General features: G+C 47.0%; 1 protein-coding gene across 1 annotated transcript in view; it reads left to right on the top strand.

Moving 5' to 3' along the window:
- The window catches only part of pah (phenylalanine hydroxylase), a 43,971-nt gene that overhangs the window by 16,941 nt on the left and 9,608 nt on the right, over positions 1-17,422 (top strand). Inside the window, exons 3-9 of the mRNA XM_078417127.1 lie at positions 140-323; positions 3,370-3,458; positions 4,939-5,006; positions 7,246-7,442; positions 8,080-8,215; positions 11,045-11,114; positions 11,995-12,051. Of these exons, the coding sequence (XP_078273253.1) occupies positions 140-323; positions 3,370-3,458; positions 4,939-5,006; positions 7,246-7,442; positions 8,080-8,215; positions 11,045-11,114; positions 11,995-12,051 (801 nt within the window). The remainder of the gene's footprint in view (positions 1-139; positions 324-3,369; positions 3,459-4,938; positions 5,007-7,245; positions 7,443-8,079; positions 8,216-11,044; positions 11,115-11,994; positions 12,052-17,422) is intronic.

The following is a 17,422-nucleotide window of genomic DNA, read 5'->3' as shown; positions in this document are numbered from 1 at the left end:
TCACCTATTCTTTTTCTCCAGAGATGGTGCCTGACCCGCTGAGTTACTCCAGCATTTTGTGTCTATCTTCGGTATGAACCAGCATCTGCAGTTCCTTTTTAAACAAACAACAATACTGTATAATGTGTTTGTTTGGCAGGAGAAAGGTGTGAATCTCACCCACATCGAATCTCGCCCGTCCCACCTCAAGAACGGAGAGTACGAGTTCTTCATTGACCTGGACTGCAAGAGCATCTCCAGCCTGGAGGAGATCCTTCACAGTCTGCGGCAGGAGATCAGCGGTGGTGTACATGAACTCTCCCGCGACAAGATAAAGGACACAGGTGCCAGCGTTGCTCCTTACAATCGTTAAACCATGCACGCACACACACACACACACACACACACACACACACACACACACACACACACACACACACACAAACACACAAACACGCACAAAATACACTCACACAAATGCGTGCACACACACACACACACAAACACAAACACACAAACACAAACACAAACACGCACAAAATACACTCACACAAACTCACTCACGCAAACAAACGCACACACACACAAACACCCATACACACAAACACAAACACGCACAAAATACACTCACACAAATGCGCGCACACACACACACACACACCCACACACAAACACCCATACACACAAACGCGAACACAAACACGCACAAAATACACTCACACAAACTCACTCACACACACAAACGCACACGCACACAAACACCCATACACACAAACACGAACACAAACACGCACAAAATACACTCACACAAACTCACTCACGCACACAAACGCACACACACACAAACACACAAACTCACGCACTCACAAATACACACACGCACACAAACTCGCACGTGCACAAATATACACACACACACAAATGCACACACATAAATACCTGCACACAAACACACACAGACACAGACACATGCACACACACACACAACATGCGCACACATCAACACACGCACAGACACACAGATGCACACACATGTACACATGCACAAATGTACACACAAACACATGCACGAATGCACACGTATAAATGCACACACAAACTCACACAAACAAATACATGCACAAATGCACACTCGCCACACACAAACACATGCATAAATGTACACACAAATACACGCATAAATGCACAGACATGCACAGACTCACTTACACAAATACACACACACATATTAATACACAAACTCGTCCAGAAACACCTTTACAGACCCTTATACTGATATCCATCCCAGGCTGACAGACACTTTATCAGACAGACTCACAGTAGCACAGACAATCCAAGCCCAAACACACTCCACCTGCTAGTCTTTGCAAAGATTGCTCTGTAAAGGAAACTAAACAAAATAAAAACCTTAATCAGCGCCCCGCTCTAAATCTAATGAAACTATTCTGGATTATTTGTGGGAAATCCGACTGCTGAGCAGATGGGCGAGTAATGGTGGGACATTGCCCCAGCATCACTGAAGGAGCACCAAAGGGATACACAAGACCAAGAATAAATTCTAATTAAACCAAACAAAAATGACAGGAAACGGCTTCTAATAAGGGAACGTGAAAGGGGTAGGGATGGGAAATTCAAAGGCAGAGACAAACAACAACTATTAAAATTAGACGACTAATTTAATTGATCCTGGCCATTTATAACCTTAATTCCTTGCCTGGGACCTCACCGATAGTGGCAGCATTGATGATTGGAAAGTTAAAGATCGGGTCAGCCAAGGAGTAGACCACAAAACAGAGCAGTTAGCCAGGCTTCAGATTTGACATTTATCCTGGCCTGTTCGTTTATCAAAGGATGCTTTTTTAATCCCATTTCCCCAAGCAGGGGGCAATGTGGACCTTGCGATAGGGGTTAGATGTCCCGAGATTTGTTAAATTTATGGGAACCCGCTGCACTCATTAAGCCCTTGTCCAAACACAGTTAACAACTCAACGCTGCCTCAGGGCTCCGTGAGCTTGGGAAAGAAAACTCATCCCTCAACAACTTGCCCTTTTATTCACCTCTAAAGAATAGTAAATCTCCAGCACGTATAAAGCTCCATTCTGCGACCTCCAGGCACCTGTCTGGCTGCATTGTGTGAGTACGTTGCTTTAAAAAAAAACCCACAATCATTTTAATAAAAATAGTTTTAAATGTAACTCTCTCAAATCGCAATTGGATTGATGGCTGCCCATTTGACAGTAACAAGGACTGATGGGACTCACTCTGAAAGGGGAACCTTGGGACCCTTGCCTTCTGTTTCTTCGCCACAGCTCTGCGGTCACTGATGAAGCTAGGCTGATATTTTTCTATTTGAAGGCATTTAATCTCATTCGGGCAGCTGGGGAAGAAGGTAGTGAACCACAGGGCACTTTGTTTCCACGTCACAAAGCACACTAGTGTCACACAGGGCAGGGAGATGGGAGAGTTCACTCATTGATGGTGGGTGTCCGTGTGAAGCCTTGCTCACTAAAGCAGGCACCCTCTTCCTTCGCGGTTGGATGCAAAGAATCAGAGGTTCGTAAGTTCATAAGTCATAGGAAAAGAATTAGGCCATTCGGCCCATTAAGTCTACTCCGCCTCTCAATCATGACTGATATAGAAGCATAGAAACATAGAAAATAGGTGCAGGAGTAGGCCATTCGGCCCTTCGAGCCTGCACCGCCATTCAATATGATCATGGCTGATCATCCAACTCAGTATCTCGTACCTGCCTTCTCTCCATACCCCCTGATCCCTTTAGCCACAAGGGCCACATCTAACTCCCTCTTAAATACAGCCAATGAACTGGCCTCAACTACCTTCTGGCAGAGAATTCCACAGATTCACCACTCTCTCCCCTCTCTGTTTTCCCCTCTCAGCCCCATTCACCTGCCTCCTCCCCATAACTCCTGACACCCATTGTAATCAAGTATCTATCCATCTCCACCTTCAAAATATCTATTAACTTAGCCTCCATTGCTGTCTGTGGCAATGAATTCACCCCCCTCAGAATCACCACCCTACAGAAATTCCTCCTCATCTCCAAATTAAAGGTACATCCTTTTATTTTGTGGCTGTGCACTCTGGTCGTAGACTCTCCCACTAGTGGAAACATCTTCTCCACATCCACTCTATCCAGGCCTTTCACTATTCGGCAACTGAATCAACCAGGCAACTGAACCATCCTCTCACCATCTAGAGAGCGGTCCTGACCTCCCATCTACCTCATTGGAGAACTTCGAACGATCTTTAATCAGACTTTAATGTACTTTATCTTGCACTAAATGTTATTCCCTTTATCCTGTATCTTCAAATGGCCTTCCCTTGCGTTTATATCATATTTCCCGGCCTTTTTAATGTTTCCTTCTCCAGTTCCGTGGTTTCCTCGCACAATACAAGACCTGGACAGATTCGCAAACCAGATCCTGAGCTACGGGTCAGAACTTGATGCCGACCATCCTGTAAGTAGCCAATGTCTGGGAAATTTACTCCCCCCGCCCACCATTCCCCATCCTGCTTGGAGACATGGTGACCCACTCTTGGAGTTATGCCCATGGTCCAGGGCACAGCTGGTACAGACACATGCATGTACACTCACCCACGCATGTACACTCACACACACAGACATACGCAAACACAGAGACACGTGCACACAGACACACGCACGTAAACTCACCCACGCGTACAAGCGCACAGACATATTCAACATCGACGGGTCGAATGGCCTACTCCTACACCTATATTCTGTTTCTATGTTTCTATATTCATGTACATAGAACAAATCATACACAGACACACACACGTACACTTACCCACATATGCACAAGCACATACAAACACACACATGCACGTACACTTACTCAGGTATGCAAACACACACACACACACACACACACACACACACACACACACACACACACACACACACACACACACAGATACACACAAACATTGACAGATGCACACACGCATATACGCACGTCCACTTATCCATGCACACACAGATAGACGCATGCATACTTACCCATGCATACATACAAACATAGACACATGCACGTACACTTATCCAGGTATGCAAACACACACACACACACACACACACACACACACACACACACACACACACACACACACACACACACACACACACACACACACACACACACACACACACACACACACACACACAGATACACACACACAGGGATACACACACTGATACACACATATACGCACGCCCACTTATGCATGCACACACAGATAGACACATGTACACTTACCCACGCATACATACACACACAGACACATGCATGTACACCTACCCACACATGTGCACATACAAAACATAAGCAGATTCAGCTGAGCCCGGAGACAAAATGCATGTTTTGTTGCGGGTGATGTATTCACATGAGAGTGGCGCCTGCACATACAGCACAGTGAGAAATACATGCGCACACTGAAGCAGAATGTACATACAGAAATGCATTCATAATATTTTATGCACAGACAATGTACACGCGGGTACAGATATTACAAATTACTAACAGAGCAGACAGACATGTAAACAGCTATAACTGCAAACATCCTCAAGGACAGTCACAGACACAAATCGGGAATCAAATGAAAATTACACACAGCTGTGGCATGGGTGCCAGTTGCTTTTCATCAGTAAGATTGTAGACTTTTATAAAATTGCAGTTATTAGTGTAATTGAGGTAACATAATAAGATTAATTACTCGCCGTAACCAAAATTCATTAGGTTTCACAAAGGGATATCTTTTTCAGAATGAGAACAAAATAATTTGCTAAATTAGTCACGGCCGGTCTCTCTGAGTGTGCGCTTGGACCGACCGGTTGGTGGAAATGTGTTGATCAAAGCCACTCTCTATGTTGTCTCTCGACTCAAACGTCTGCTTTTGCTGTTCTTTGCATGCTCCCAGGGCTTCACGGACCCCACGTACCGAGCACGCAGGAAGGAGTTTGCTGACATTGCGTACAACTACAGGCAGTGAGTACAGGAACAGCCAGTGGAAAGAGCAGAACACAGAGCATCTCAAACCTGCTCTGCGGTCCCTTGGTGTGCGTTCTGTGCCCTCCTATCTTCTTTCCAGATGCACTTAAGAGACCAAATCTCACTCAATGACTCAATCACTCAACGTCCACAGTCCCTCAATATCAAGAGCCCATCCATGTCTCTTTGGAGACACGAGAAACTGCAGATGCTGCAATCTTGAGCAAAACACAAAGTGCTGGAGGAACTCAGCGGGGTAGGCAGCATCTGTGGAGGGAAATAGACAGACAATGTTTTGGGATGGAACTCTTCTTCACAATCCCCGTCGTCTGTGTGAACCTATTAGCTGCCACGCTTTGTCCTGCCTCTCCCCTTTGCCAGCTTTCATCTTCCCCCTTCCCTACAATCAGGCTGAAGATAAAAAACATTTCACTGTAACTCGGAACACGTGCCAATAAAACTAAACTAAACTGATCTAAACCAAACTAAACAAGGGTCTCGTCCCAAAACATCACCTATCCATATTCTCTAGAGATGCTGCCTGACCTGCTGAGTTACTTCAGCACTTTGTGTCCTTTTGTGTGTTAACCAGCATCTGCAGTTCCTTGTTTCTTCATTCATATGTCGCCTGTCCATTTCCTTCCGCAGATTCCAGCATCTGCTGTCTCTTGTGTCTCCAAAGGGACAAGGGCACTTTCTTCCACAGATTGCAAGACTGGAGAAAGGTTTTTGAATCCCACCATAACAACTGGGAAGTTAAAATTCAAGTCATTAAATACATCAGATTAATAACCAGGTACTCCAGTTTCCTCCCACACTCCAAAGACGTGCAAAGACTCCAAAGGTTAATTGGCTTCTGTAAATTGTAATATTGTCTCTAGTGTGTAGTGTTAGTGTACGCTGGTCGACGCGGTCTAGGTGGGCTGAAGGGCCTGTTTCCGCGCTGTATCTCAGAAGTCTAAAGTCCAAAGTCTAACGAAAGAATCCCATCAACTCGAGCGAGTGGGATGATTTGGAGTCCATTCAGATATGGATGAAAATTTTCACCAAGATGGAAGATTCAGCAACTCGAACGTCAGAATATAGCAGACGACCTAAATATAGTTTGTCGTTCTGCTTTCCTCTTGCTGTCAAAAGCAAGTGGAGATCAGGTATAAATATGTTTATTATGCAAGCTAGCTTTGTTATGTGTGAGTGCTTCATCAGGGCCACTACAAAGGCCTTGGTTACTGAATGACGTCCTCTGAAGCCGTTAGAATTTACATTTAAGTGGAGATTGCACACAATACTATAATGATGAGTCATTTACCCTGCTGATATAATTTACCTGTTAATATTCTATTTTAATTTTATCACAGCTGCAGTGAGCCATTCGATTTTGTAATCTCCCCCAAATAGCGCGTTTAACTACAGGAAGTACATCATTCATGGACCACAGAACATAAACATAGAACAGTACAGCACAGGAACAGGCCCTTCAGCCCACAGTGTCCGTGCCAAACACGATGTCAAGTTAAAATAATCTCCTCTGCCTGCACTATCCCTCCATTCCTTGCATGTCCATGGGCCTATCCTGAGGCCTCATCAATGCCATTATTGTCTCTGTTTCCACCACCAACCCTGGCAGCGAATTCCAAACATTCACCACCCTTTGTATAAAACATCTTGGCCCCACACATCTCCAGCAATTCGACAATAGAAACAGCAGAATGGGAATAACATTTTGTACAAGAGAGCAGATTACGAAGAGCGTAGTGAGTGTAAGAAGTGCTGCTGTTGGCGTAAGCGTTTAAAGGAGTGGAGCAATTGTAATGGGCGATTACAGATCTACTCCTGTGACCGGCGTGCAGATAGTTGCCTGGCTTGGGCGCCATCTTACACTAAACGCTATTCCCTTTATCATGTATCTGTACACTGTGGATGGCGTGGGTTTTCTCTGGGTGCTCCGGTTTCCTCCCACACTCCAAAGACGTACAGGTTTGTAGGTTAATTGGTTTCGGTAAAAATTGTAAATTGTCCCTAGTGTGTAGGATAGTGCTAGTGTACGATTGGTGGCCGGCGCGGACTCAATGGGCCGAAGGGCCTGTTTCTCTAAACCAAACTCAAACAAAACTAAACTAAACTAAACTAAAACTAAATGAATCTAAACTACACTAAAATCAACTCAACTCAACCTATTCTCAGCTCTCACCTCCACAGCAGTATATAAATTCTCTCCCTCTCTGCACTGCCACAGTGGTGATGACATTCCCAAAGTGGAATACACAGAGGAGGAAAAGAACACCTGGAGTGTTGTCTTCCAGGAGCTGAAGTCCCTCTACCCGACACACGCCTGCCATGAACATAACAGCGTCTTCCCATTGCTGGAGGAGTGCTGCGGCTATAAGAAGCACAACATTCCCCAGCTCCAGGACGTCTCCAAGTTCCTGCAGTGTAAGTGATGAGATGTTAACTTGCATTCGCATGATGCTTTAATGAAACCATAACTCCTTGTATCTTTCACAGGGTCTTTGCCACAAGACGAATAGACACCGAGCCACAGAAGCCTTTGGGACAAGAGATACTTAGAGCAGTACAGCATGGGAACGGGCCCTCCTTGCCGAATGTGATGCCAAGTTAAATCTCCTCTGCCTGCACATGATATATACCCCTCCATCCCTGAATAACCACCACATGTTTTAACTATCTGCCAGATAAAAATTATTATTTCTTAAATTCTCCTCTAAACCTCCAACCCCTTAACTTAAACATCTTCCCTCATACTGTAGATCCTTCAGCTGAGGGGAACAGTTTCTATCTATGACCCCCTTGTGATTTTGTATATCTCAATCAGATCCCTCTAAACACAAAGCACAGCACAGTCACACACTTATTCCTTCTCTCCCGAGATGCTGCCTGACCCACTGAGTTACTCCACCATTTTGTGCCCATCTTCAAGCTATCCCCAGTCTGATTCCTCTCACGTTCAGGGTCTGGATGATCAGATACGTTCCCTTATGCTTTGGCACGACGGGTGGGTGAGACAAGCTTCGACACGGACACTGACCCGCCTTGTATCTCACCTCGACAGCTTGCACCGGCTTCCGTTTACGTCCAGTGGCCGGACTTCTTTCCTCCCGGGATTTCCTGGCGGGCCTTGCATTCCGTGTCTTCCATTCCACCCAGTACATCCGACACGGATCTCGACCCATGTACACGCCTGAACCGTGAGTGTTACTCTTAATGGAGGGGGTGGAGCTAACAGAAGCTGGGGGCATTGTAATAGCCCACTGTCTGAAATTGATGGACCACTAAAATGTCACAAACAGGCCCGGAAAATAGTCAAGAAAGCTCGTGACATGTCGGCCTTCCTGTCAAGGGATGGCTGGGTAGAAGTGATGACACAAGGAACTGCAGGTGCTGGATCTCTTGAGCAAAACACAAAGTGCTGGAGGAACTCAATGGGTCAGGCAGCATCTGTGGAGGGAACGGACAGACAAGGTTTCAGGTCGGAACCCTTCCTCAGACATGGAGTAGGGGGGAGAAAGAGATGTGGGAGGCGAGACAAAGCCTGGCAAGTGATAAGTGGATAGAGGTGAGAGGTATTTTATTTGGCAGATGGGCTAGAGATGAACAGGACAAAAAAAAGTGTCAGATGAGGAGAGAAGAGGATGGGTGAAAAGTAGAAGTAATGCTCAGGTTTTGTGTACTTTAGAGATACAGTGCAGAAACAGGCCCTTCAGCCCACCGATTCCATGCCAACCAGCGATCACCCCATAGACGAACACTATCCTACACACTAGAAGTAATTGAAAATTTTTACTAAAGCCAAATTAACCTACAAACCTTTAGAGTGTGGGAGGAAACCAGGGCACCCGGAGAAACACAGGGAAAATGTACAAACTCATTACAGACAGCACCTGTAGTCAGGATTGAACCCAGGTCCTTGGCGCTGTAAGACAGCGCCACCGTGCCGGTAGATCAGGCAGCATCTCTGGAAAACATGGATAGGTGTCGTTTGGCTTAGGACCCTTCTTCAGAGATGGTGCCTGGTGCCTGGTGCCTGGCAAAGTCACTCCAGTACTTTGTGTCTTTTTTTGATAAACCAGCATCTGCAGTTCTTTGTGTCTCTGTCTTGTTAACTGGTCTTGGTACGACACTTCAGGAAGGAGAGAATGGCCTCACGGAAAGATCGGCACAGATTCACCTGAATGCTGCTGTACTCTGAGGGCTAAGTCACAAGGGAAGGTCAAGGGAAACTCACATCACATTCACTGGAATTTAGAAATTCAAGAGATGACAATTCAATATTAAGAGACAAAGAGAAAGTCATTAAGTCTGGGACCAGGAGGTTAGGATCTTGCTACCTCTGCCCCCAAGGTGGCTGAAGAATGATAGGTATCACCTCCTCTCGGTTCCTCCCCAAATCACTTCTTGGAGACTTAGAACCTAGAACAGTACAGCACAATGTTTGTGCATAACATGATGTCAAGTTAAACTAATCTCCCCTGCCTGCATGTGAGCCACATCCATCCATATCCATGTACCTATCTAAAAGCCACTTAAATGCCACTGTCGTATCTGTCTCTACAACCATTCCCGGCAGTGCGTTCCAGGCCCCCACTCCTCTGTGTAAAAAACTTGCCCGACACATGTCCATTCAATTTTGCTCCTCTAATCGTATAGCTAAGTCCTCTAGTGTTAGATATTTCCACTGGGAAAAGGTACTGCCTGTCTACCCTATCTATGGTCTACCCTATCTATGCTTCTCATAATATTGTACACTTCTATCTGGTCTCCCCTCAACCTCCGACGTTCCACAGAAAACAATCCAAGTCTGTCCAACCTCTCCCTGTCTGTAATATCCTCTAATCCAGGTAGCCCTTGATAAACCTCCTCTGCACCCTCTCTAAACCTCCACATCTTTCCTTTAATGAGGGCAATCAGAACTGTACGAAATAATCCAAATGCAGCCTAACCAAAGTCCTATAGAGTTGCGACATGACTTCTTGCCTCTTATATTCAATGCCCCTAGCAATGAAGAGAATCATACCATATGCCTTCTTTCCCACGAAGATAGACACAAAAGGCTGGAGTAACTCAGTGGGACAGGTAGCATCTCTGGAGAGAAGGAATGGGTGATGTTTTGGGTCGAGACCCTTCCCCAGACTGGTTAGGGATAAGGGAAAGGAAAGATATAGTCGGTGATGTGGAGAGATAAAGAACAATGAATTAAAAATATGCAAAAAAGTAACGATGATAAAGGAAACAGACCATTGTCAGCTGTTTATAGGGTGAAAATGAGAAGCTAGTGTGACTTGGGTGGGGGAGGGATCGAGAGAGAGGGAATGCCGGGGCTACCTGAAGTGAGAGAAATCAATATACATACCACTGGGCTGTCAGCTGCCCAAGCGGAATATGAGATGCTGTTCCTCCAATTTGAGTTTAGTCTCACTCTCACTTCTTTACCACCCTATCTACTTGTGCTGCCACCTTCAGTGAGCTATGAACTTGAACTCCAAGATCCCTCTGCACATCAATGCTGTGAAGAGTCTTGCCATTAACTGTATACTTGCCATTAACCCTTACATTCAACCTCCCAAAGCGCAATGCCTCACACTTGCAAGGGTTAAACTCCATCTGCCATTTCTCCGCCTAGTTCTGTAGCCAATCTATATCCCGCTGTATCTTCTGGCAGCCTTCCTCAATGTCGGGAACTCCTCCAATTTTGGTGTTGTCAGCAAACTTACCTATTGCCATTTCGTGATGGTTCATAAGTTCATAGGATATAGGAGCAGAATTAGGCCATCCGTCCCATTGTCAGCTCTGCCATTCAATCATGGCTGACCTACCTTTCCCTCTCAAACAGCCGTCCCCCGTAACCCCTGACACCCATACTAATCAAATGGCCAGTGATGCCATCCCAGCATTGTATGCTCTATGTACATCAGTACAGATCTTACTGAGTGTCGTATGGCTGTGGGGCTGTCAGCTTGTATGGCTGACTCCTGCTCTGACTTCTGTGCTCATGTAAACGTGTTGTGACCCATCCACAGGGACGTGTGTCATGAACTGCTGGGACATGTGCCACTCTTCGCCAACCCAAGCTTTGCCCAGTTTTCACAGGTAAGGGCAGTTTTGATCAACACCCTCTCAGGATGCCAGTGCTAAAGGGACAACTGGGCCAAGCTGATATCTCGGTTCAGAAATCGGAGGTGTAAAGTTCGGTTTAGTTTAGAAGCAAAGAACTGTTTTGGGATTAAAATTAGACTGTGTTTGGTAACGGGCGGCGCGGACACGATGGGCCGAAGGGCCTCTTTCTGTGCTGTAGGACTCTATGACTATGACTATCAAAGAGAGATACAAAGTGCTGGAGTAATTCAGTGGGTCAGGCAGCATCTCTGGAGAGAAAAGATGGGTGATGTTCCTGATCGGGACGACCATTCTTCCTAGGTTATTTTAAATACTTAAGGCCTCTGTTAAAGACAGAACATTCTGAATTGGAAAGAGAGAGATCAGGAGGGATGGTGAAAACACGACAGAGGTCGGGGGGGGGGGGGGGGGGGGGGTGACGGGGGGGGGGGGGGGAGTGGAAGGAGGCTTGGGTGAGGTACTGTGGAGGGAAGTACTGTGTGGGAAGATTGGTCCCAACCTGAAATATCATCCATCCTTTTTCTCTTGATTCGCTGAGTTACTCCAGCACTTTGTGTCTATCTTTAGTTTCGTTTAGTTTATTATCGTCACATGTGCTGAGGAACAGTGAAAAGCCATTTGTTGTGTCCCATCCAGTCAGCGGAAAGGCTCTTCATGATTACAATCAAGCCATCCACTGTGTGGGCAATAAATGTTGACCGTAATGCTGGTTCCCATATCCGATTTATTAATAATAGTACAAAACTTGAGTAAAATTGGCTTCCTAAAGCTTCTTATGATTGGAAGATTTATTTTAATTTGTGGTTCTGATCCAGTGTCACTATGTAACTCCATTCCGCCCCGTTTCCTGCAGGAGATAGGGCTGGCATCTCTGGGAGCTCCGGACGAGTTCATCGAGAAGCTTGCAACTGTGAGTAGGGAACCTTTGTGCTTTTCCTGGCTGTCCTTTGGCTGTGCTAATGGAGCCTCAAAAAACTCATGATGGTGGAGAAGTGTGAGATAGGGCGAGATGAAAACTAACTGGTGTTGACCTTAAGCAGTGGCAGGGACTGAGAGAAGTGTGTGTGTGTGTGTGTGTGTGTGTGTGTGTGTGTGTGTGTGTGTGTGTGTGTGTGTGTGTGTGTGTGCGTGTGTGTGTGTGTGTGTGTGTGTATGTGTGTGTGTGTGCATGTGTGTGTATGCTTGTGTGTGCTTGTGTGTCTGTGTGTGTGTGGGTGTTTGTGTGTGTGTAGGTGTGTGTGTGTGTTTGTGTTTGTTTGAGCGCGTGTGTGTGTGTTTGTGTTTGTTTGAGCGTGTGTGTGTGTGTGTCTTCCTGTGTGTGTGTGTGTGTGTGTGTGTGTGTGCGTGTGTTTGTTTGAGCGTGTGTGTGTGTGTGTCTTCCTGTGTGTGTGTGTGTGTGTGTGTGTGTGTGTGTGTGTGTGTGTTTGTGTTTGTTTGAGCGTGTGTGTGTGTGTGTGTGTGTGTGTGTGTGTGTGTCTTCCTGTGTGTGTGTGTTTCAGTCCTATGTATCTTAGTTCTATGTTATCCCACTTTCACATCCACTCCCTACACACTGGGGACAATTTACAAAAGCCAATTAACCTACATGCCCCTCATGATTTTAGCATAAGAGCAAGAGAAAACAAGCCAGGACTGAGCGATAGGGAGAGGTTGGTAAAGCTGGGACCCTATTACTTGGAGCTCAGGAGGCTAAGGGATAATCTTATAGAGGTGTCTAGAATCATGAGATGAATAGATAGGAAGAATGCGTAGTCTTTATCCTGGGGTTGTGGAATCAAGAACTGGAGGGCGTAGATTTAAGGTGAGAGGGGAAAGAGTTAATAGGAACCTGAGAGGCAACATTTTCACTCAGAGGATGGAACGAGCTGTCAGAGGAGGTAGTTGAGGCAGTTACTTTAACAACATTTAAAAGACACTTGGACAGGTACATGGACAGGAAAGATTTAGAGGGATATGGGCCAAACGCGGACAGGTAGAACTATCTTAGATGCGGCATCTTGGTCGGAATGAACATTTTGAACTGAAGGGTGTGTTTTGGTGCTGTATGACTCTGTGCTTCTATGACTAAGTTTCATCCATACCTAGGTATCTTGGTGTGTGAATGAGTTGCCTGAAAGAATACTGGGAGGAGGTTGAAAATAAACATTAAAGGAACTTGGAACTAACTGTGAATGAGTGAGAGGTGAAATGATATGCGCAAAAAAAAGCCCCAAAAGAAACTAATTTATCTTCCTTTTGTTTCGAAAGATAGTAATTTAGCTGCCTAATGATGGAGTAACCATTTTACTTTATAACACCTTTAAAAACACGGCAAAGAAAGTGGTATGCTGATCAATATTCATTTAAAATTCAAAGTATGAAAAAATAGAAGTATAGTTGAGGATATATTTCAATTAAGTCTGCAAGTTATGATTAATTGGTAGGATTAGATGTAATGTTATAAAATGGCAGTAGAACATGAAGTAAATGAACAAGGCTGTAGGAAATCCTTTGATGTTCCTGTCAAGTGAGGCAGAAGCATTTGTCCCAGGAGGAGCTGAGACACAGAAGCTGACAAGGATGGTAATTACCTCTCATTATTCCACGCTGTTCAGCTCAGCACAGGAGGCAGGCACAGAGGCAACAATTAGAAAATGAAGAAAAAACCTCTCTGCCAATAACAACTCCCATTCTTAGACAGTGAGGAACAAAATTATCCGTTGCTTTCAACTGATGGTACACCTGTGGCCGTTGGCAGGGTGCTCTGAACTTACATCCGGAGCTAGGTACCACAGATGGTGGATGTCAGAACAAAAATCAGAGAAAGGCTGGAAATGCTCAGCAGTCAGGCAGCGTCTGAGGACACAGTCCTTCCATAAGCGAGGGTGCAGTCCAATTTACCTCTACCCTTTTGAGGGCATTGGACTGTTGCACTACGATGCTGAGAATTATATTCTGCACTCTGTATTTTCCCCTTTGCTTTACCTATGGTACTTGAATTTGACTTTTATGTATTCATTATGCATAGTATTATATGGTTTGATTGGCTAGCATTCAAAACATTCTTTCACTGTAACTTGATGCATGTGACAATAATGAACCTAAACCTAATAATAAGAAGGAAAGTTACAGGTTGGCAGTCTTGCATCATGTCAAGTCAAGTCAAGTCAATTTTATTTGTATACCACATTTAAAAACAACCCACGTTGACCAAAGTGCTGCACATCAGTTCAGGTACTAAGAAGAACGGACATACAATGGCACACAAACATAACAGCACATACATAAACAGTTCACAGCGCCCCCTCAGAGGGCCTCACACGCTAGGGAGTAGAAATAGGTTTTGAGCCTGGACTTAAAGGAGTCGATGGAGGGGGCAGTTCTGATGGGGAGAGGAATGCTGTTCCACAGTCTAGGAGCTGCAACCGCAAAAAGTTTATTGTCACGTGTACCGATAATCGTTTTTGTTGCGTGCTATTAGAATCAAGGCATCTACACTTTAGTGATTCATGATAAAGAAGAACATAACATGTAGTTGAGAAGAAAAAATAGATCAGTCATGGTCAAATGGCAGAGTAGATGATGGGCTTAATGGTCTAATTCTGCTCCTATGTCTTTTGGTCTTATTGCACAAGAAATAGGTTCAGGGTAGTCCAGGTAATCCCTTAAACCAGTTGAACTCTTCAATAAGATCATGGCTGATCTAATCTTGGTCACAGCACACCTTCCCAGTCTGTCCATAGCACTCGACTCCCTTAGTTTAAATCCTTGTCAATCTGCGCGGCGAGTTAAAATAGTTGACGAGTGGCAGATCCCAGCACAGCGAGCACAGCGAATATCTTCTGTACTCTCTCTTCTGCTGCCAATCCCTTCCTGTAGTGTGGCGACCAGAACTGTAGACAGTACTCTAAGTGCAGTCTAACCAATGCTTTGTACAATCGTATGGCGAGTCTGGAGGCTCGTTCTTTGTTGAAGAAGTTTATTGCGACAGCAATATTCGATCACAAAGTTTAACGAATGAGATTACAGACAACCATTAATTCTAACTGTTCACTTCGAAGATGTCTCCCAATTACTGGTTTTGGGCGCCAAAACCACACGTGACGACGCTGTCCAATCAGCGGTCTCACTCTGTGAACCAATCCCTACGGTCGCACCCACACGTGACCTTGCTGGCCAATCTGAGGGTTTGACTCCCAGGACCCATCTCTATGGTCGCTACATGACCCCCCCCCAGAACCCGAGGTACGGAAACTAGCAGGGAGCCGGATTTCGCGACCAGAATGAATAAGGAGAGGGGCAGCCGGAACCACAGGAGCGGGGGGTCCTGGACCGGGTGTAACCGCAGGAGGACGGCCCCGCCGAGGCGGTTGGCCGACCAGGACAGGGCTGTCCGGATCCAAGTGCGCAGGTTTAAGCCTGGACACCGAGATGAGCTCACTCCTGCTGCCCACGTCCAAGGTGAAGGTGACTGTCCCTTTACGCGAAACTCGGAACGGCCCTTCATAGACCCTCTGCAACGGGGAACGATGGGCATCCCGACGCAGAAACACAAACTCACAGTCCTTCAAGGCAGGCGGTTCATGCACCATGAAACACCCATGACGCGAAGTAGGAACCGGAGCCAGGGAACCCACGCGTGCCCAGAGTGATGCTAACACCGATGGAACTGAAGGCAGCTGACCAGAGGACTCCGGCAGCAAATCACCAGGCACTCGAGCCATATACTAGTTCCGCAGACGAAGCACCGAGGTCCTGCTTAGGAGCAGTCCGGATGCCCAAAAGGACCCAGGGAAGTTGGTCTACCCAGTCCGGGCCTTCCAGCCTTGCACTGAGGGCCGCCTTAAGTTGCCTGTGGAACCTCTCCACGAGCCCATTAGCCTGTGGGTGGTACGCCGTGGTGTGTTGCAACCGGGAGCCGTACAGCTCTGCCAGTGTGGCCCAGAGGGTAGAGGTTAACTGTGGCCCCCTGTCAGTGATAATAACGGACGGAACACCGAAACGGGCCACCCAATGGAGGGCCAGGTCCTGGCACAAGAGGCAGCGGAGGTATCGGACAATGGGAAAGCCTCCGGCCACCGGGTGAACCGATCCACCACCGTGAGCAGATGGGTGTAGCCCCGGGAGAAAGGTAAAGGTCCAACTAAATCCACATGAATATGGAAAAAACGGACCGCTGGAACCGCAAACACTTGTTCCGGGGTCTGGACATCACGTTGAACTTTAGCGGTCTGGCAGGGAACGCAGGAACGGGCCCAAGCGGCTACCTGCTTTCGCAGGCCATGCCACATAAACCGAGCGGCCACTAAGGCAGAGGTGGAGCGGATGGACGGGTGCGCCAGCCCGTGAATGGTATCAAACACCCGGCGCTGGAGGGAGGCCGGCACCACCGGCCTGGGACGGGGAAGGGAAACATCACACCAGACTTTTGTGTCCGCCGGCCCGCAGGCCACCTGAGCCAACTTCAACCCCGAAGTGGCGGACTGGTATGACGAGGCGGTGTCCGCCAGGAGCTGTGCCTCCGCAAGCTCTTGGGGATCCACCTCGCAGTCTACCGCTGAAATGGGGGAAAAAGCAGGCCGAGACAGAGCGTCAGCAATGGCATTAAGCTTACCCGCGACATGACGGACATCGGTGGTAAACTCAGAGATGGCAGTCAGGTGCCGCTGCTGGCGGGCCGACCATGGGTCGGACAATTTGGAAAAAGCAAAAGTCAAGGGTTTATGGTCCGTAAAGGCCACAAACGGGCGGCCTTCTAGGAAATACCTAAAGTGACGGACAGCTAAGTAGAGAAGGCGCAATATTTCAGCTCAGCCGAACTCAGTTGCCGGCTGAAAAACGCCAAGGGCTGCCAAAGGCCACCTACCTGCTGTTCCAAAACCCCTCCCACCGCCACGTCTGACGCATCGACCGTCAGGGCCGTGGGGGCGGAGGCGCTCGGGTGGACCAGCATGGTGGCGTCTGCCAAAGCCGCCTTAGCTGCTGCAATGGCCGACTCAGCGGCCGAGGACCATACTAACTCTACAGGTTTGCCCGCGAGGCACTGGAAGAGCGGGCGCATGACCCGTGCTGCTGCCGGAACAAACCTATGGTAGACGTTCACCATGCCCACGAACTCTTGCAGACCCTTCACTGTGGTGGGCTGCGGGAATGCACGGATAGCCTCCACCTTCTCGGGCAAAGGGGTGGCGCCGGCAGGGGTGATTCGGTGCCCTAAGAAATCAAGAGAATGGAGGCCAAATTGACACGGAGGGTTGGATGATGAGCCCGTGGTCTTGGAGCCGCTGGAATACAGTCCGCAA

This window comes from Rhinoraja longicauda, chromosome 20, assembly GCF_053455715.1.
Source record: "Rhinoraja longicauda isolate Sanriku21f chromosome 20, sRhiLon1.1, whole genome shotgun sequence".
NCBI classification, from domain to species: Eukaryota; Metazoa; Chordata; class Chondrichthyes; order Rajiformes; family Arhynchobatidae; genus Rhinoraja; species Rhinoraja longicauda.
This window is presented reverse-complemented; position numbering and strand designations above follow the sequence as displayed.